At 41.8% G+C, this 21,487-nt stretch overlaps 1 protein-coding gene across 1 annotated transcript in view; it reads right to left on the bottom strand.

Moving 5' to 3' along the window:
* LOC124257759 (multidrug and toxin extrusion protein 1-like) overlaps window positions 1-21,487 on the bottom strand; it is a 43,510-nt gene that overhangs the window by 1,547 nt on the left and 20,476 nt on the right. Inside the window, exons 10-17 of the mRNA XM_046691886.1 lie at window positions 16,251-16,348; window positions 13,828-13,941; window positions 12,501-12,568; window positions 11,263-11,371; window positions 10,626-10,701; window positions 8,757-8,826; window positions 7,282-7,414; window positions 772-866 (exon numbers count right to left, since the gene is read on the bottom strand). Coding sequence (XP_046547842.1) covers window positions 772-866; window positions 7,282-7,414; window positions 8,757-8,826; window positions 10,626-10,701; window positions 11,263-11,371; window positions 12,501-12,568; window positions 13,828-13,941; window positions 16,251-16,348 — 763 coding nt within the window. The remainder of the gene's footprint in view (window positions 1-771; window positions 867-7,281; window positions 7,415-8,756; window positions 8,827-10,625; window positions 10,702-11,262; window positions 11,372-12,500; window positions 12,569-13,827; window positions 13,942-16,250; window positions 16,349-21,487) is intronic.

The raw sequence follows: 21,487 nt of genomic DNA, 5'->3' as shown, positions 1-21,487 counted from the left end.
TTATTGAAATGTCCGCATGTGTGATGTTGCGGTAAATATGAAATATAGACTTGAGCATGTGTCTGACTGCTGATTGTCGAATTTGTATCATGTGCTTGCATTCTCGCATTTGACACCATGATCATGGAGTGAGTGAGTTTGCTTTTACACCGCTTTTTTTAGCAATATTGCAGCAATATCACGGCGGGGGACACCAGAAATGGGCTTCACACATTGTACCCATGTGGGGAATCGAACCCGGGTCTTCGGCGTGACGAGCAGACGCTTTAACCACTAGACTACCCCACCGCCCCTCATGTTGGAGGACCTGTGATTCAGGTGTTACACATTTACCACTGTAGTAAAACCCATGACCTTGATTTTCGAAGCTCTGTTAGAGCTAAGACAGTCACAAGTTAATGTTAATGTATGGCACTTACAATCATCTTAACACTATGAGAGTTTCAAAAATCTAGGTCCACAAGAAAATTATTGAGAAACCTACGAGTACAACATTAGAGCAATTCTCATATTCAAACCTATGAAACAGGCCTCTGGCAGTCCTAAGGGACATGAGTCAGTCATCTGCTGTTTAGTAAAACCCTGGGTGAGAAACCTTCGAACGCAACATTAGAGCAATTCTGAGATTCAAACAAATGCACACAGGATTTCTGCAACTCCTAAGGGACACAACTTAGATTGTCTGGTCCAGACTCAATTATTTACTCAACTCGACTGCTGTCATGCAGTTGGATTATTGCTGAGTGAGGCAAACAAGAAATAAATACTCACAATTTTCGCCTGTTTTGTCCAGTCTGTCATTCCAATCATGGTAAGGAAGGCCAGGGACTGGAGGAACACGGACAGAATAAGAGCAGACCACATACCTGTAACAGAACCAGCATGTAAGGGTGAGTCTGGCCTGCCAACATCTTCAACAGACAAAGTTGGTTGTCGATAATGAGACACATGTGAAGTCTGGCCTGCCAACATCTTCAACAGACAAAGTTGGTTGTCGATAATGACGTTTGAGACACATGTGAAGTCTGGCCTGCCAACATCTTCAACAGACAAAGTTGGTTGTCGATAATGACGTTTGAGAAACATGTGAAACTACTGACAGTAATAAGGTTTCAGTTTTGCAAGCCTAAATGGGGCAAATAAATAGAAATATTAACAAAAATAAATAACAATAACAGTGTTCCTTGATTGATGCCCCATATCTTATTAGGGGCATGATTGTCTTATTTATTTGTTGTATTGCATGTTTTAGGATATCAAAAAGACCTTTTAAGTCAGATCCATCACCCCAACTGGACGGAAGAAGCTTAACTGCTGATTGTGACCGCCATCCAAGACACAGAAGTGACGTTAGACATAGAGATTACAAAACAAGTGGGCGTTGAATATGGAAAATATTCCAACAAGATACTTTTAAACATTTTGATTTATTCATTCGCTTTTGCTCGTGAATAAATCAAAATGTTTATTCACAAGCAAAAGCGAATGAATAAATCAAAATGTTTAAAAATACTGAGTTGGAATATTTTCCATATTCAACATCCACAAGTTTTGTGATCTATGTAATATATGCAGGGCGGGAAAACAGTGTATTCAAAGAACAGAACAAAAAAACGTTGAGTGACATTACCACACAATAATACAAGGCACCGCTCAATAATACAATGCAACAGAGGCATACATTGTCACTTTTGTCTCAAGAATGTGCAAGTTCATGTTGAAGATCCTGGACGTTCCCCTACCCACCATCACAGATATAATCAATGTCAGTATATCCACGGGTGTTGTGCCAGATTATTTTTAAAAAGCCATTGTCAAACCCCTTCTGAAGAAGCCAAATTTAGATCAGCTACTCAAGAACTATAGGCCAGTCTCCAACCTATCGTTCATATCCAAAATCCTAGAAGAAGATAGTTAAGAGACAATTACTGTACCACCTGACCTCAAATGATCTACTTCACAAGTATCAGTCAGTTTATAGACAGGCCAACAGTACGGAAACGGCATTGAACTGTGTGATGAATAGTGTGCACATGTCTGTTGACAGAGGGGATATTGCTATGCTGCTATTGTTAGACTTGTCATCCGCCTTTGATACCATAGATCATAGCATAATATTGCATCGTCTCGAGAACACCTTCGGCATCACAGGGATACCGCTTTAGTGACAAACAGGTCACAGGCAGTCCTAATTGGCGATGAGATGTCCACTCCAGCCAGAAATTGTTCTGTGGAGTGCCACAAGGATCAGTGTTGGGGCCAATACTTTTTACCCTTTATACAACACCTCTAGGTCAGTGTATTGAAGAACATCATATACCTCATCATTTCTATGCAGATGACTCGCAAGTACAGAACAACTTTAAGCCAACGCCCATCAATCAATCTGAAGCAAAACATGCAATGCAACAGTGCATTGCTGATGTCAGTAAATGGATGGAAAAGAACAAGCTGAAACTCAATTCAGACAAAACGGAGGTGATTTTCGTTGGACCTCCATCCAGGTTACGGAAATGTACTTTGGATCATCTGTCTATCGGGTCAGCTGACATCACCTTCAAGTCATCTGTCAAGAACCTTGGTGTATACCTTGACTCCTCGCTATCCATGGAAGATCAAGTGAGCCACTGCTGCAAGGTCAGTCATTATCGCCTGAGGAACATCAGTGCCATCAGACAGTTGCTGACGAGAGACGCAGCTGCCTCCCTCGTGAGATCTCTGATATTCTCTCGATTAGACTGTTGCAACAGTTTGCTCTATGGAATCACCAATCAACAGATCAGACGTCTGCAGCACATCCAAAACTATGCTGCCAGATTGGTCACTCGGACGAGCATAAAGGCACACATCACACCAGTGCTAAACTCGCTAAACTGGCTCCGCATTCCTGTGCGAATCATTTTCAAAATACTCTCAATCACTTACCAAGCTGTCCATGGTACTGGACCTGCCTATCTGAGTGATCTGACTGTCCCATACCTCCTTTCAAGAACTCTGCGCGCTCTAGTCAAAATCAGCTCCTTCGGGTGCCTGTCACCAAACTTAAAACTTTCGGCTCCAGATCCTTCTCTGTCTCAGCCGCTACTCTGTGGAACTCTCTACCCGAATCACTGAAGTTGATTCCATCTCTAGAATCTTTTAAATCCAGTCTTAAAACCCACCTTTCCAAGCACTATACCTAAAAGAATCCCCACACAACTCATACCATTGTGTAGAACTCAACTGCCTCTGTTTCCATCGTTTGAGGCAATGCGCTTTGAGCATACCTTCATGGCGTGGATATAGCGCAATACAAGTGCCATTATTATTATTATTATTGATGACTCAACATCTGACTGAAGTCCTTGTGGGGGTTCATGGACAACTAACTGTAATTGTTGATACACTGGACGTTTCTGTGCCCTGATATTTGCATAATTTCAGTTGGGGGTATGTTACCATCAGCGTGTTTTTGAACTAGATACTTTCTAGCTGAGTGATAAGTAAACCGTTGGTTTTCTAATCCATTTTTGGCCATTTGTCTCATGATGGAGCCCAGATTATGAACTCCAACTGGTTGTCGCTTAAACCAAGGATGTATGGCAGACGCTTGTTTGGTGTTGGTGGCAAGGTAGAATGGCGAGTCAGGGAGTGAATGAATATCCAGCTGGTGGGAGTTCGCTATATTGCTTGAACAGTGCAACCAGACAAAGTTCATCACCAGTAGCCCAAGCTTTGGGACTAAGTTTCGCACACCATCTTTACTGTCACCCCGGCAAGTTTTGGACTGTCTTTCCTGAAATTCAAGAAATTCAGTTCCATCCCGGTCAGTCTTCAAGGAGACATCACCTCACTTCATGTCATTGTGCAGCTTCACACTACAGATTCCAAAGAGGGTAGTATTGAACCACCAAAGTGAATTCAAAATAGCTTCAGGATTGCTCACTCCAAGCTGTCACCTTTGCTACAGGTTGTCAACATCTTAATCAGACAGGGCTTCTAAACGCTCAGGTAAGTTACATTTTCCGTCACTCTTGAGAACCTTCTGTTTTGTTTTTACAACATCAGCCAGCTTAGCAAATGCAGCGTCACTGAACAGCAATGCACCGTAGTTCCTTGATTTCAGGTGTCTGTCAAAGCTTTGGATATAGCCGTTGCCAGTATACTACCATGGACAAAGTCAAATGTATTGCCAAGGAAACAATAAATACACATTTGAACATCTTAAAATAGCACAGGGCTCAAGTTCATAACTTGATGTCTCTCCCTGTTCAAAGTTTATGAATAAATATGTGTTAGTTTTAGAGATAAAATAGTTTCTCCTTATTGATAGATGATAGTTCCCATTCAGATTAATCATAACTTTGATGAGGCAAAAGAGGAACTAAATTGCATGTTCCGGAAGTTGTGTTTATTTTATCCTTAATAATAGAAAAATATGCTCTGAAAAGTCTTTTATCCATGGTTTTATTCAAATTATTACTTTTCCAGTCCATGTATTAGTAGTTCCATGTGCCCTCTTTGAAAATATGCACAAAAAGTACATTTAGGGTCTCAATATGAGATTTTAATAATTATTCTCTGAAAATTTTAACTTTTCAAGTTTACCCCATAATAGGATTTAGCATACATGTATTTGACTTTTATAACCCATGTATTAGTAATACCTTGTGTTCTCTTTGAAAATATCCATAAAAAGTACATTTGTGTGTCAATATGACATTTTCAAAAATATTCTCTGAAAATTTCAATTTTTTAACTTTTTACCTCAAAATAGGACTTCAGATAACATTATTTGACTTTTCTCACTCTATTGGTAGTACCCTGTGTATGCTTTGAAAATATATATAAAAAGGTAAATTTGTGTCTCAATGTGAGATTCTAAAAATTATTTACTTAAGATTTCAATTTTTAAACTTTTTACCCCCCAAAATAGGACTTAGCATCATATTTCAAGGGAGGACTTTTTAATACTCATTAGTTATAACTTATACATGTTGGAAACACTGAAATCATTTCTGTACCAATTATTTGGAGGTTTTGTCACATTTTGACTGGACTATTATTCCGTTGCTGAGAAATGACCAGAAGTGGGATGAGTTTTTGACACTACTGAGAGTGAGTGATGGATTTAACACTATTTCTGTTCCATCTCAGCATGTCAGCTTCAAGTATGAGGAAAGCCTGCAGAGACCCAGAAAGCCTGTGCGAGGCGCTACTTCCAGCACCAGACTTCTGGTGACAAGCATATATTCAAGAAACAGTTCTGGTTCCAAATTGTGCAACCAGCAAATATGACTTTGCTAGACCGGACCAAGTGAACAACCACGCTTGGCTGTCACAGTCGTTAACAGTCATAACAGTCTGCTAATTTGAGGATGGTTAGATAGAAAATTTGTATTCCGGCAAGGATAATCAGTTCCTTACTGTCAACTGACAACTATGAGACTATTTGAAAAGGTATGAAACATTGTTTGTCACCGGAAGTACTAAACAACATAAGGTCTCGTGAAGTGATTTGACCTACTTACTGACCCAAAATGTTCCAGTGGCCTGATGTGCAATTATGAGTTGTCTCCCTTTGCATTAACACCCTTTCAGTTTCTTTGATCTTCAGGGTTTGTTGATACTCTTTGTTACACTCTATGTTGTGTTTGTATATAGATTCAATGAGATTGCAATGTAGTTGTGTGATGAAATGGTTCAGTTAGTTGTGGGTAAGAGTTTTGAGAGAGATGGCATGTAATGGACGACTAAAAGATTGTGTGATGTTAAGTGGATCAGTTAGCTGCAATGTTGGACCATAATTTTGGTCCATAATGTTGGACCATAATGTTGGTTCATATTGTTGGTTCATATTGTTGGTCCATAATGTTGGTTCATATTGTTGGTCCATAATGTTGGACCATACTGTTGGTTCATATTGTTGGTTCATATTGTTGGTCCATAATGTTGGTTCATATTGTTGGTTCATATTGTTGGACCATAATGTTGGTCCATAATGTTGGTCTATACTGTTGGACCATAATGTTGGTTCATAATAATGTTGCACCGCAATGTTGGTCTATAATGTTGGACCATAATGTTGGTCTATGATGTTGCACCATAATGTTGGTCCATAATGTTGGTCTACACTGTTAGTCTATAATGTCGGACCATAATGTTGGTCTATAATGTTGGTCTACACTGTTAGTCTATAATGTCGGACCATAATGTTGGTCTATAATGTTGGATCATATTGTTGGACCATAATGTTGGTCCATAATGTTGGACTATACTGTTGGACCATAATGTTGGTCTATAATGTTGATCCATAATGTTGGTTCATAATAATGTTGCACCACAATGTTGGTCTATAATGTTGGACCATAATGTTGGTCTATGATGTTGGACCATAATGTTGGTCTATGATGTTGGACCATAATTCTGGTCTATACTGTTGGTCTATAATGTTGCACCATAATGTTGGTCTGTAATGTTGGTCTACACTGTTAGTCTATAATGTCAGACCATAATGTTGGTCTATAATGTTGGACCATAATGTTGGTCTACACTGTTAGTCTATAATGTTGCACCATAATGTTGGTCTATAATGTTGGTCTACACTGTTAGTCTATAATGTCGGACCATAATGTTGGTCTATAATGTTGGATCATATTGTTGGACCATAATGTTGGTCCATAATGTTTGTCTATAATGTTTTGGACCATAATGTTGGTCTATAATGTTGGACCATAATGTTGGTCTATAATGTTGGATCATATTGTTGCACCATAATGTTGGTCTATACTGTTCGTCTATAATGTTGGACCATAATGTTTGCCTATAATGTTGGTCAATAATGTTGGTCTAAAATGTTTTGGACCATAATGTTGGTCTATAATGTTGGTCCATAATGTTGAACCATAATGTTGGTCTATAATGTTGGACCATAATGTTGGTCTATAATGTTGAACCATAATGTTGGTCTATAATGTTGGACCATAATGTTGGTCTATAATGTTGGACCATAATGTTGGTCTATAATGTTGGTCCATAATGTTGAACCATAATGTTGGTCTATAATGTTGGACCATAATGTTGGTCTATAATGTTGAACCATAATGTTGGTCTATAATGTTGGACCATAATGTTGGTCTATAATGTTGGACCATAATGTTGGTCTATAATGTTGAACCATAATGTTGGTCTTTAACTTAGGACAGTGTTGGTTACCAGGACCAACATCATTGGGGAATGAAACCACTGATCACCAAATCCTGGCACGGCCAATGGAGGCTAAAATGTGATACTACTGAGTACCTTCAAGTTGTAATGATGTCTTAAACATGAGCAGTGCACCAACTGGCAGGGCTATAATGTAGTAGGAGATGAAGTTCATTGAGGCGCCAAACAACTGCTTGCCCAAGCCACGCAACACGCCACTGCAGACACCCTGAGGACAGAAGATATTGTCAAATATTACATCACTTCCATGTAAACAACAATTAGTGCTGTAATGATGCGTCAAACTTTGTGTGCTGGCAATTAGGTGCCTGACTCTGAGATGTGGGTTCAAATCCCGGGTGGGACTCAACACAACAAAAGTACTAGAATCTGTACTTTACTGAGAAAGTGCAATCCCAAATATAACATGTTACTATCTAATATGGCATTGTTTATTTCAAAACTATAGATGGATTGCAATTGTTGAGTCTCCGATAGCAATTAATCGATGGTAGAAACGAAAAACTATTGATGCATCGATAGTATGTGTGAGTATCACTTTGATTTGGAGTTATCCGCCCCTGATACCTCTTAAACAAACATGGGCGACAAACACGGCATGCGACTCGGAGTTTGAAATTGTGAACAACAATAAGTTTGTTTTATTGTATATTGACCTGTTTACACAAGAGTAGCAATGTTGTGGTGCATATATGATTACTGATACGCCATTATATTCCATTCAGTACTGGAAAAATAAGGAGTATGTACTCCTGATGTTGAAAAATTATCTGGAGACCTGTTTAAGAGTTTACAAGCATTGTTATTAGGGTTGACTATTGAGGGGAAAACAACAATTGTGATAGTGATAGTCTATTGCAATAGTTTTTTTCTCATTGAATTGTCTCATTTGAAGTCATTTTCCAAATGTATGTATAGTTTATATGAAATAAAAACAAGTTGAAGTAGTTTCAGTCTATTTGAATAACTGACAAGAAACTTGAAACCCAGATCAAGAAACCAGTTAAAACATAATACTTTTTCAGATAAATACGTCTGTAAATGATTCTAAGACTGTACACCATTGTTGTGGTGCGCATCTGCTACGTTTTCTAAATTATCTCCTACCGTATCGTGCATATTTTATATCCATACATATCCTGATACGGGCCTTATCTGGAGCCCTGCTTAAATCATTATGTAAATGGTTTAACATATGACACACATCTGGGTCAGACACAGTAAGGTAGATTTCATCATTTTTACGAGACCATGTCAGTTCTTACAAGACCCCAAATTCCCCTTATCAAGCCAACTCACAAATGCACCGTCCATGTATCCCTCTCAGAAGTTTCCCCGATTCTTTTTAGCATCAATCGCATCTTAACAACACACAGGGCGGTTGGGTAGCCTAGTAGTTGGTGTGTTAACTTGACATGCCATCGACTGTTCAATTCCCCACATGGGTACAATGTATGAAGACGATTTCTGGTGATATTGCTGGATTATCGCTAAAAGCAGCATGAAACTTCACTCAATCAACTGTTCCTACATTCAAATCATTCACTCACCTGTGTGGCATCGAACAGGTGAAACAGGGCAATCATTGGTAAAATTTTTGTTATCAGGTCAACAATCGATCTGTAAGAAACACAAACTTCACTGTCAAGTCAATATACAAATGAAATGGGGTTAAGAAGCCAATTGATACACCTATATAAGGAACATGACTAATGATGTATCAGACTATGTGTGCATCAAAATCTATCTTAGTAATGATACATCACACTATGTTTGCATCATAATGCATCTCAGTAATGATGAATGACACTATGTGCCTCATAACACATCTTAGTAATGATGCATCACACTATGTGTGCATCATAATGCATCTTAGTAATAATGCATCATGCTATGTGTGCATTATAATGCATCTTAGTAATGCATCACACAATGTGTGCATCATAATGCATCTTAGTAATGATACATCACGCTATGTGTGCATCATAACACATCTTAGTAATGATGCATTACGTGTGACTCATAACACATCTTAGTAATGATGCATTACATGTGTGCCTCATAACACATCTTAGTAATGAAACATCACACTATGTGTGCATCATAATGCATCTTTGTAATGATGTGCATCATAACACATCTTAGTAGTGATGATCTTAGTATTACATGTGTGCATCATATCTTAGTAATGATGCATCTTAGTAATGATGCATCACACTATGTGTGCATCATAACATAATGATGCATCTTTGTGTGCAATGTAATGATGCATCACGCTATGTGTGCATCAAAATGCATCTTAGTAATGATACATCACGCTATGTGTGCATCATAACACATCTTAGTAGTGATGAATTACATGTGTGCATCATAATTCACCTAAGTAATGATGCATCACACTATGTGTGCATCATAATGCATCTTTGTAATGATGCATCACACTATGCGTGCCTCATAACACATCTTAGTAATGATGCATCATGCTATGTGTGCATCATAACACATCTTAGTAATGATGCATCATGCTATGTGTGCATCAAAATGCATCTTAGTAATGATGCATCACACAATGTGTGCATAACACATCTTAGTAATGATGTATTACATGTGTGCATCATAATTCATCTTAGTAATGATGCATCACACTATGTGTGCATCATAACACATCATAGTAATGATGTATTACATGTGTGTATCATAACACATCTTAGTAATGATGTATTACATCTGTGCATCATAATTCATCTTAGTAACGATGCATCACACAATGTGTGCATCATAACACATCATAGTAATGATGCATCACACATGTGTATCATAATTCATCTTAGTAACGATGCTAACACAATGTGTTCCTCAATATGCATCACAGTAATGATGCTTTACGTGTGCATCATTATACAATTTAGTGACTATGAATCATAATTCATCTTGGCTAAGCATGACAATACTCTGTTGCATTATTATTCTCCTAATAACTATGCATAAGAAAATGTGTGCTTCATAATGCACAGTAGTTTCTGTGCACCATAATTCACTGAGTGCATCAAAATTCATCTTAGATGATATGCATCAAAATAGACTGTGAACATAATTACTCAACTCGGTAACTAATTCACAGTAACACAATTTGAATTCAATGGTAACATGGCAACAATGTATTACTATACACTTTGAACACTACATCATTATCAAATAGCTATGTATCACATCATCTAATCATCATTATTATTACGCAAGACAAATGTAGTTAGATCAAACTCAACAATTATTTACCATGTGTAGCCCCACACAGCACACACTTACTGAGAAAAATGTCAACTTTGATGAAAAAATACCAGTGTAAAGTGATAGAAATAGTGACAGACATTTGCTTACAATGAGCCAGGTGTGCACCAAGGACAGGTAAGTTTACTTACTTTTCATTAGTAAATGCTAAGGGAATGACTTGTCGTAATAAAAGCAGCAGCATTGCCACAAACAGAGCTATCATCCCTGAAAGTAAACAAGGTCAAGGTCAAGTAGGGTAGGTTAGCTCCAACACCTCTTTGAATAGTTTGGGTAGAAACGGAATGTACTGTCTCCTGAGAAACACCTGATCTGACAGCACAACTCGGAAATCACCAGACTGTAGACTCTCTCGACCAATTCTGGCATCACTGTTCAAGAGCAAGGGTCATCTTCAGCACACTTCCTGCATAAGCTTTGCTGCTTACCTGTTCACAGTGGCATAGTAAGGGGCAACCTACCCACATGTTGTCATCTTCAATTTGTTCATTTCCGCAGGCCATGGACCCCTGCTTTTTTCATTAATTTGTCGCAGGGAAGGAATTTACTCAATTGACACAGTTTTTAACAGAGATACTCCTCAGACATCAGGTAGCAAAAAATATTTCACTGTTATGCAATTCCTTCCATGTCAGGCTCGGAACTTATCAGTCAACACCCATGTAAGCAATAAAATATTAGAATGCAAAAGATATCATGTATTCAGGTATCAAAATGTGTGTTAGGTATATTTTTTTGACTGAAAAGAATTGAGAGTTTCCAACATACATATGAGAGAGATGGCAACATGGGCAGCTGTCATGGCTTCCATAGGGTTGCCCTCACCAAGATGGTTGCCCACACGGACACTGGCAGCAATAGCGTTTCCAACTGCAATCTGAAAAAACACATATATTACCACTGTACATTTTTGCTTAATGTTTTCAAGGCAGAACTGATGCTATGCAACACTCACCATGTGCAACCAATACTCACCAGCAACAGCCAACACTCACCAGCAACAACCAATGCTCACCAGCAACAACCAATACTCACCAACAACATCCATCACTCACCAGCAACAACCAATGCTCACCAACAACAACCAATACTCACCAGCAACAACCAATAATCAACAGAGACATCCAATACTCACCAGCAACAACCAACACTCACCAAGAACAACCAACACTCACCATGAGCAACAAATACCCACCAGCAACAACCAATACTCAACAGAAACAACCAACTCACCAGCAACAACCAACACTCACCAAGAACAACCAACACTCACCATGAGCAACCAAGTCACCATGAGCAACCAATATTCACCAGCAACAACCAACACTCACCAAGAACAACCAACACTCACCAAGAACAACCAACACTCACCAGCAACAACCAATGCTCACCAGCAACAACCAATACTCACCAAGAACCAACACTCACCATGAGCAACCAATACTCACCAGCAACAACCAATACTCAACAGAAACAACCAATACTCACCAGCAACAACCAACACTCACCAAGAACAACCAATACTCAACAGAAACAACCAATGCTCACCAGCAACAACCAATACTCACCAAGAACAACCAACACTCACCATGAGCAACCAATACTCACCAGCAACAACCAATACTCAACAGAAACAACCAATACTCACCAGCAACAACCAACACTCACCAAGAACAACCAACACTCACCATGAGCAACCAATACTCACCAGCAACAACCAATAGTCACCATGAGCAACCAATACCCATCAGCAACAACCAACACTCACCATAAGCAACCAACACTCACCAGCAACAACCAACACCCAACACCCACCAAAAACAACCAACTTTACCAGGAACAACCAACACTCACCAGGAACAACCATCACCCAGCAAGAACAACCAACTTCACCAACAACAACCAACTTTACCAGGAACAACCAGCACACCAAGGACACCATCATCTTAATGCTCCACTTTTACCAGTGACACCCATTACTCATCATGCAGACGCTCAGGTCTCACCATGAACATGAGGATGGCAAGCTGGAACAGTATTGCATGAGTTGCCAGCTCGACGCCACCGAGCAGACCTGCAAAGAGATATGTACATCAAGCTAAACAAGTCTTGGAGAACTGGTTTCATGAGAACAAGGTGTACTACAGGGACAATTCATCAAATCTGAATGTACATTTACTTACACTGGAGACCCATAAAGATCTTCATTAGAAATGGGCTTCAGCAACCTACGATTGTCATAAGAGGCGACTAACTGGACCAGGTGGTCAGGCTCACTGACTTGGTTGACACATGTCCTCGTATCTCAGCTGTATAGATTCATGCTCATCATAATAGTCACTGGATTGTCTGGTCCAGACTCAATTATTTACATACTGCCATCATACAGCTGGAATATTACTGAGTATGGCTTTAAACAACAAACGTAAACTGGACATTCTGTGCACCTTTCAGTTCTGATTACATCATTCAATCTAAAACATATATAAGGCAGCTCAATGACATCTTACTATGCTTACAAGGCACTCAGTTCTGTGCATTAGAAAGAGTAAACATCTGAATGACTTGACATTGACAAAATATACACAGACCTCTAGTGCCCAAGGGGTGCCCAGAAGTCAATGTTGTATTGTCTTGCATTCTTTCTCTAAGATTAAGAAGAAATCATTATATTGTGTTTTGACAATTAGGGCTTGTCGGAAATGTGAACAGTGGTGTGGAACTTACAATATTCAGATGTTTTCATAGGTAAGTGTAATCTGGAATCTTCTAGAACAGCATAGAGTAATACAGCATAGTCAAAGAACCTTCTACAAGGGCATGCCTCTAACATCTCGCAAAACGTCAACACCAGTGTTTGGTGATGATCAGTTTTTCACCCTTGCATCAAGACTTCATCTATTTTGGAAGTTTGACCACTCTTGCTGCTTGGTGAATATCATTACCACTTTCTAACCACCATCACTATTCTATTTTATATTTCTATATTTTATATCGCAACTGAAATTTTGTGTTGTCACTCTGTCTTGTAACGCTTTGAAATCATTTTGAAGTTATTTGAATTTGAAACTCCAGTTAATTTTCTAAAACAGTTATTATCTGCATAACATTTCTTTGCTGGTTCATTTGGTCTCACACTGAATTATTTTGCACATAGCTTTCAGGGGTATCTCTCTATTTCAATTTGAAGCTCAAAATTTAACAACCCTGAACATCTTTCTAGGTTTGTCATACTATGGTCGCTGGTTGCAACAAATGGGTACACATATGGGAAACTATGTCAAAGCACCAACACTCACACCACCAAACTGTCAATATAAAAAAACTACCAACCTGAAAGAATGACAGAGATCTCAAAGCTCCACCACTCCAGACATGTCATGAAGAGTCCAGGAAGAGTCAGACTAAAGAACACCTTCCACTCTGACAGACACTGTACAGACCAACCTGAAACATCCAGTCAGTCAGTCAGTCAGGTACAAACTGTAAGGATATTAGTTACCTTTAGCCATTTTCAGTGATTATCCCATTGCTAAGTGCCTAATTGGTTTGTTTATATAAATTGTCTCAATTACTCATTGTTTGCAAAGCCGCCCACAGCAACACATCCACAGCAAACACGAGGGGTCCTTCAGTGCCTTGCACACTTGAAGGGCCAGGTGGAAATCTTACAGTAGCACCAGTCTAGTGTCCTTCTCAATCTTGCTGACTTACAGACCAGGTGTTCTGCTCTATCTTGCTGACTTACAGACAAGGTGTTCTGCTCTATCTTGCTGGGTTACAGACCAGGTGTTCTGCTCCATCTTGCTGACTTAAAGACCAGGTGTTCTGCTCTATATTGCTGACTTACAGACCAGGTGTTCTGCTCAGTCTTGCTGACTTACAGACCAGGTGTTCTGCTCAGTCTTGCTGACTTACAGACCAGGTGTTCTGCTCTATATTGCTGACTTACAGACCAGGTGAATTCTTACAGTAGCACCAGTCTAGTGTTCTGCTCAATCTTGCTGACTTACAGACCAGGTGTTCTGTTCCATCTTGCTGACTTACAGACCAGGTGTTCTGCCTTGCTGATTTACAGACCAGGTGTTCTGCTCTTGCTGACTTATCTTCTTGCTGATTTGCAGACCAGGTGTTCTGCTCTATCTCTTTTGCAGACTTTTTGATCTTGCTGACACAGACCAGGTGTTCTGCTCTGCTCACAGACCAGGTCTTGCTGCTGACTTACAGACCAGGTGTTCTGCTCCATCTTCCTGACTCACAGACAATGTGGAAATCTTACAGTAGCACCAGTCTAGTGTTCTGCTCTAATCTTGCTGACTTACAGACCAGGTGTTCTGCTCTATCTTGCTGACTTACAGACCAGGTGTTCTGCTCCATCTTCCTGACTCACAGACAATGACTTACAGTAGCACCAGGTGTTCTGCTCTGCTCTATCTGCTGCTGACTTACAGACCAGGTGTTCTGCTCCATCTTGCTGACTTACAGACCAGGTTACATCTTGACAAAGACATGCTCCATCTTGCAAAGCATGCTAACACAAACATATATACATCATGATGAAAAATCTAATTCTTAAACAAATGAGTCTTAAGGCTTGCTTTAAATGCATCAAGTGTTGGGACGGTCCTGACGTTTAATGGCAGACAATTCCATTTGCGTGCAGCAGCAATTTGGAATGATGGTAATCCCAAAGTTTTCATACTGTATGGCACCAATTGAAGCTGTACTTGATCAGCAGATCTCAGATCTGCTCAGGTTCATACACAGCAATGAGATTGTTGATATAGCTGGGAGCTTGATGATGGATAGTTTTGTATATGAGAGTCAGTTTGAAATCCACTCTTTTTGTTATTTGAAGCCAGTGTAGTGATCTCAATACTGGTGATATGTGAGATTTCAAGCTGTTTTTTGTGACGATTCTTGCGGCAATGTTTTGAATTTTTTTGCAGTTTGTATATAGTTTCTTTGGAGCATCCGACGAGGAGACTATTGCAATAGTCCAATCCAGAAAATATGAGAGATCTCACAAGAGCTGATGTGGCGTCAACAAACAAAAGGTGGCGAATGGAGCCAATATTCCTTAAATGGAAATAACAGATACGACAAAGATAGTTGATGTGATCTGTCATAGTGAGGTTGGAATCAAGTAATACACCCAGGTTTCTCACAACCGGTGAGAATTTGATGTCAGCTGTCCCCACAGATAGATGATCGACGCAAAGCTTTTTGAGTCTAGACGATGGCCCAATGACTATAGCTTCTGTCTTCTCATCATTCAGCTGTAGTTTGTTAGTTGCTATCCAGGTCTTGACATTTTGAATGCATGATTCCATGTCCTGTACAGCTGATTGTTGTAACTGTCCAGAGGAAGACCTTTCCACAGCTGGGAATCATCAGCGTAAAAGTGGAGTGAAACACTGTGTTCTTGTATGATGTTTCCAAGTGTCCTCATAGATCTTGCTGAACTTACCAGACCATGTGTCCTCATAGATCTTACTGAACTTACCAGACCATGTGTCCTCATAGATCTTGCTGAACTTACCAGACCAAGTGTCCTCATAGATCTTGCTGAACTTACCAGACCATGTGTCCTCATAGATCTTGCATGTGTCCTCATAGATCTTGCTGAACTTACCAGATCATGTGTCCTCATAGATCTTGCTGAACTTACCAGACCATGTGTCCTCATAGATCTTGCTCATAGATCTTGCTGAACTTACCAGACCATGTGTCCTCATAGATCTTGCTGAACTTACCAGACCAAGTGTCCTCATAGATCTTGCTGGCTTTGATGTACCCCAAATGAAGAAATACCACTGTCCAGAAACTAAGGCCAATGGACAAACTTGCTCCTCTGGAAGAAATGAAAATTTTATCAAAATCAAGTGGTTAGAAACAAGAATACAAAGTCACTGATATCTGAAATATTCCCATAATTGCATATTTATAGATAGCCTGTACACTCCAAGTTTTGCTGAAAGATATTAAGCAGTTTTCGAGTTGTGCTCCGGAAACGAAGCCCATTCCTCCCTTTTGAGACTAAGTCCAAATCGTTTTCATGGAAACCGAGAAAATGTAATTTTCTGAGTAAAATTGATATTTTATACTTATCCTGACTCATGCTTATTGCTTGTCTCTTTCCTCTTGCGAACTTAGTGGAACACTTGTATCTCCTATTGAAGCTCCCTTCAATAAAACAGATGAAAAATCACTACTCACCAGAGTTGACTCTATTTTCGTTTTGGTGGGAAACCGTGGCGCCATCGTTCTCCCACGCTTCACTCTCTCCTGACTATGAGCCCGACACTTGAATTTGCAGGGAAATCCAAAGTGTCTAGTGGGGAGGTTGGGAGGGCTTACCTCATGAGTCAGGATAAGTATAAAATATCAATTTTACTCAGAAAATTACATATTTTTCCTTGTCCTGACTCATGGTTATTGCTTGTAGAATCCGACGGATTGGCGGCGGGCAAGTTACTTTTGGATTTCATGGAGTGATTTACGTCATCTATACACCCCTATTGGAACTTCGGAATGGCACTGTATTGTAACTGTTAATTTCTGCTGCTGCTGTGACCTTGTCCTTCCAGCTGCCTTTTGATGGGGGGACCACAATAGTTAACTTTTGGTCCTTTCTTCTGTTAACATTTTATGTGGATTTTTGTGACTCCATTTCTTGATGCAAGCATCAAGTGGAGAAGCAACCCTTTTCTGTACGAGTATCCTTACAAGTACTGGGTCATATCACTTATGCTAGTCCTTAGACGTGCATTGAGACTTAAGCAGAACTCTGCTGAGTGTAGGCTTTGTAAGTCATGTGATAAAAGGGCGAGACTTCGTCTCAACGCCTTTGCGGGACTGTCAACTGTTGTGCTACAACCAGTGGCCCGAAATGGTGAATGCCGGAGACGTCCTCGGTGGCGATGTCCCTCAGGTAGTGGTTGGCAAACACCATGTCTGATTTCCAAAAGCAGCCCTCCATTATCGTCTTGAGCGAGCAATTCCCATGTAGAGCGAGTGTTGATGCCAGAGCTCTAACTTCGTGTGGGTTGGAGGCTTTTAGAGGATCTAGTCCTGCTGCTTTGTAGGCCCGTAGTATGACAGTTCTGATCCAGATTGATATCGTAGTTCGGGAGACCTCCGTCTGTGTCGCTGTTGATATCGGGACGAAAAGTCGCTTGAACTTGCGTCTCCTGATTCTGGATCGTTGTAGATATACTTTTAATGATCTCACTGGGCACAAGGATAGGTCGTGCGTATCTTGCGGTCCAAGGACGGAGGATAATGCTGGGACGTGGAATTGTCTGTCCGGTTGACCTGGCAGTTGATTCTTTGCCATGAAATCCCATCGTAGTCCCATATGCACAGTGTTTTGATTTTCATCAAAGCGTGTTCTCTCGTAGTCTAGAGCATGTATTTCCGACATCCTGGCTGTTGTTGCTAGGGCTAGCAGGAACAGCGTCTTTTGTGTCAAGAATTGGAAGGATGTCCTGTCTAATGGTTCGTAGACGTCACTGGTGAGATGTCGTAGAACAACGTTGAGGTCCCACGCCGGAGCTTTGAATCGCTGTTGTTGGTCCTCCAATTTATAAGAGCGTAGCAAGGCCAGTAACTCTGGTACTTTCGTTAGCTTGGCACCTGTCCTCATAGTGATGACTGAGCTCAATGCCGCTAGGTATGTTGAGAGTGTAGACCCTTTTAACCGTCTTGTTTGCCGTAGGTGACAAATGTAGTCCGCCACTTGAGGGTGCGTTGCTTTTCTAGCTGAAAAACTGTTCCTTGCAGCCGCATGTCTCAAAACTTCGCCACTTGTCGTCCGCATTGCCATGCGTAGACTCTGGCGTAGAGCTAGTGTCACTGCTTTCGCTGCTCTGGCGGAGTACCCTCTCTTGTTCAAGCACGCCTTGATACAGTCCACACGTGTAGTCGGAACACCTCTGGGTTGCCGTGTGCCTGCTTTGTGTGAGGATGTACTAGTAGATTCGTCCACTCTGGTAGTTGCAGTTGCGGTGGTCCTAGTTCTTGTATGAGACTGGGGAACCACACTCTCGCTGACCAGTAGGGCGCGACCAAAATCAGTTGTAGGTTCGTGGTCTGGCTGATTTTCTGCAACACCCTCGGTATTAGAGCTGGCGGTGGAAACGCGTACGTGTTTAGTCCTTCCCAGGATATGCTGAGAGCGTCCGTTGCCCACGCTCGTGGATCTGGTATTGGTGAGACGAATGTTGTCAGCTGATTGTTGAAGCTTGTGGCGAAGGTCTATTAACGGGGCTCCCATCTCCTTGATGATTTGTTTGAAGATCTCTGGATGTAGCATCCATTCCGTTGGAGACGGTTGAGTTGGACGGGAGAGGGCGTCTGCTATCACATTCATGGCTCCTGGTATGTGGCATGCTCTTATGTGGATGTTCAGATCGTCGGTTAGGTCAAACAGTTGAAAGCAGATGATCGTGTTGATCCTTGCTTGTTTATGTAAAACGCCACTGTGGAGTTGTCCGTGTGCACCATTAGATGAGCATTCTGTAGAATGTTGGCCCAGTGGAGTATGGCGTTGACGACTGCTTTCATTTCCAGCATGTTGATGTGCAGATTTTCCTCCCCGTTGTTCCATCTCCCGGCCGCCACTTCGTTGTCGAGGTGTGCTCCCCAACCTTGGAGTGACGCGTCCACGTACAGATGAGTCTTGCACTCCGGCTCTGCTAAGTAGGTGCCTTCGCAGACATTCGATCTCTGGGTCCACCATAGAAGATGTGGTCTTAGGTAGGCCGGGAGACCGAACGAAGGGGTCCAGGTCGTTGAGATGAGCATTGACGAAGACCCTTAACGGGCGTAGTTGTAACCGACCTCTGGCTGTCATGTCTTGTGCTGACGTGAGGAGACCCAACAGACTCTGCCATTGTCGTAGTGGCCACGGAGAGAGTAGAGCTTGTGATATTGTCTGTTGAATTTTGAGCCATCGGTCTTCTGGTACGACCATGCGGTTCTGCGTCGTGAGAACTCTGTTGCCTAGGAACTGTGTAGGTTCTAGGTCCGATTTGAGTAGATTCACTAGCCACCCCAGTTGTGTCAGCAGTCTGATGGTGAAGTCCAGCTGTAGTCTGAGATGCTTGGGATCTTGATGTACTTGAATCCCGTCGTCGAGGTAGAATGCACAGCGTAGACCTCGACGATGTAGATATGTGACTATGGGCTTCGTCACCCTTGTAAACAACCAGGGGGCCGATGATATTCCAAATGGCAGGACTTTCCATTGGTAGTGAAGACCGTCCAGTGTAAACCTGAGGTACTTCCTCGAGGCCGGATGTACAGGAATATGCAGGTAGGCGTCCTGTAGATCTATGCTGGCCATGTAGTCCATCGGACGGATGAGGTGGAGTAATTGAGGTAGATGTATCATGCATAACTTGGGAGGACTGCGTAAATAATCTCTGTTGAACGCCCTCATATTGAAGATAAGTCGGAACTTTTCTTTGGAGTTTTTCTTGGGCACTAGGAAAACTGGGGAGTAGAACCCTGGTGTGATGTGGGCTGGATCCACAACTTCTATGGCTTGCTTCTCTAGTAGAGATGTAACCGCCTCTCGTAACCTCTCTGTCAGATGGGTCTTGAAGCCGAACTTGTGAGGGTCGACTGTAAGCGGTGGAGCTGCTTTTAGTTGTATACGATATCCATTTCTTAGGACTCTGGATACAAACGGATCTTGCAGTAGTCCCCAGTTTTCCCAGTACCGTTGCAGACGTCCACCCACTTGTGAAGGTTGTACGGAAACGGCTGGGGGTGGAAGACTCCAGTCGTTCCAAACCCCTCTTTCATCGTCGATGATCCTTGGCGCCTCTGGGTACCCTGCCTCATCCGGGTCGTCCTCTATAGGTGCCGGTAGGGCGATGAAAAGAATCTTTTCCGCCTCTGGAGGTACTCATTTTCTTGTCCCTTGCCTTCTGCATCCCGGCGAACTTTGACTTGCCCGAGTAGCGCTGGGATGTCTGCCTGATGACGCTGACGCTGGCCAGTGTATCAATGGACTTGATCATGAGGACCTCTCTGGAGTCTTTGGTGACTTCCGTGGCAACGTTGTCAATCTCTCCAGCGAAGATGGATGGAGTTGACCATGGGGCGCTGTAGAGTGACTTGGTGAAGCGTTCACTCCAGCTGCAGGAGGCGAGGAGACCTTGTCGTCTTGCTAGTGTCAGTGCTGCGGAGATGGATGAGAGATGGTCAGTCATAAATTGCTGGTCCTTCTTCTGCATAAGGAGTGCAGAGTATATCATCCTGTCTTCTTCCGCAGCAGAGTCCCTGAACTTAGCGATGAGCGTTTCATTGACTGTCCTTGATCTGTTGAGGCCGAAGAACATTCGCCTGGTCATCGTTTCGACTTGTGCCAACTTCTTGTCTTCGATCTTATAAGACTTGGTCATGGCATCGCTGATGACTTTGAAGTTCTCGTCAATGTCCTGTGCCTTCATGAACGGATCCATGTTGTGGGATGAGAACTTTTTGGCGTTGAACTGTGGCAGATGCAGCGCCTGGGCTTTCGTGGCTTTCTTGAAGGCTGCGTCCAAGTTCTCTGGGACCGCTGCGATGGGATCAATCGGTGGGAGAGTGATCGTGTCGACGTCATCATCCTGCATGAGATAGGTGTGAGCTGCATTCACTTCCTTAGATGGTGACGCCAAGTCCAGACCGTTGGCCATCCAGTAGCGTATTTCTGAGTCTGAAAAAATGATCCCGCCGTCGTCCTCTGTGACAGGTGGATTGAGCAAGACATCTGGTTCCTCCTTCGGCGGTGATCTGGGCTGTGACCTTCGCGACTGCGGGGACCTTCGTGGAGACCTTCGTGGAGATCGCCGATGGGAGGAGCCCGGTGAACTGCGTCTATAGGGTGACCTGCGCGGAGACCTGCGCGGAGATGAGCGACTCTTGGTTCGCAAATGCCTCGGCGAATCCCTCGACGATCTGCGTGAAGTTTGCGAAACTGTATCCGAAGTCCTTCAAG

This window comes from Haliotis rubra, unplaced genomic scaffold, assembly GCF_003918875.1.
Source record: "Haliotis rubra isolate DU_JTF1 unplaced genomic scaffold, ASM391887v1 Scf671, whole genome shotgun sequence".
Taxonomy (NCBI): Eukaryota; Metazoa; Mollusca; class Gastropoda; order Lepetellida; family Haliotidae; genus Haliotis; species Haliotis rubra.
Note: the sequence above shows the minus strand (reverse complement) of the source record. Positions and strands in the feature narration are given on the sequence as shown.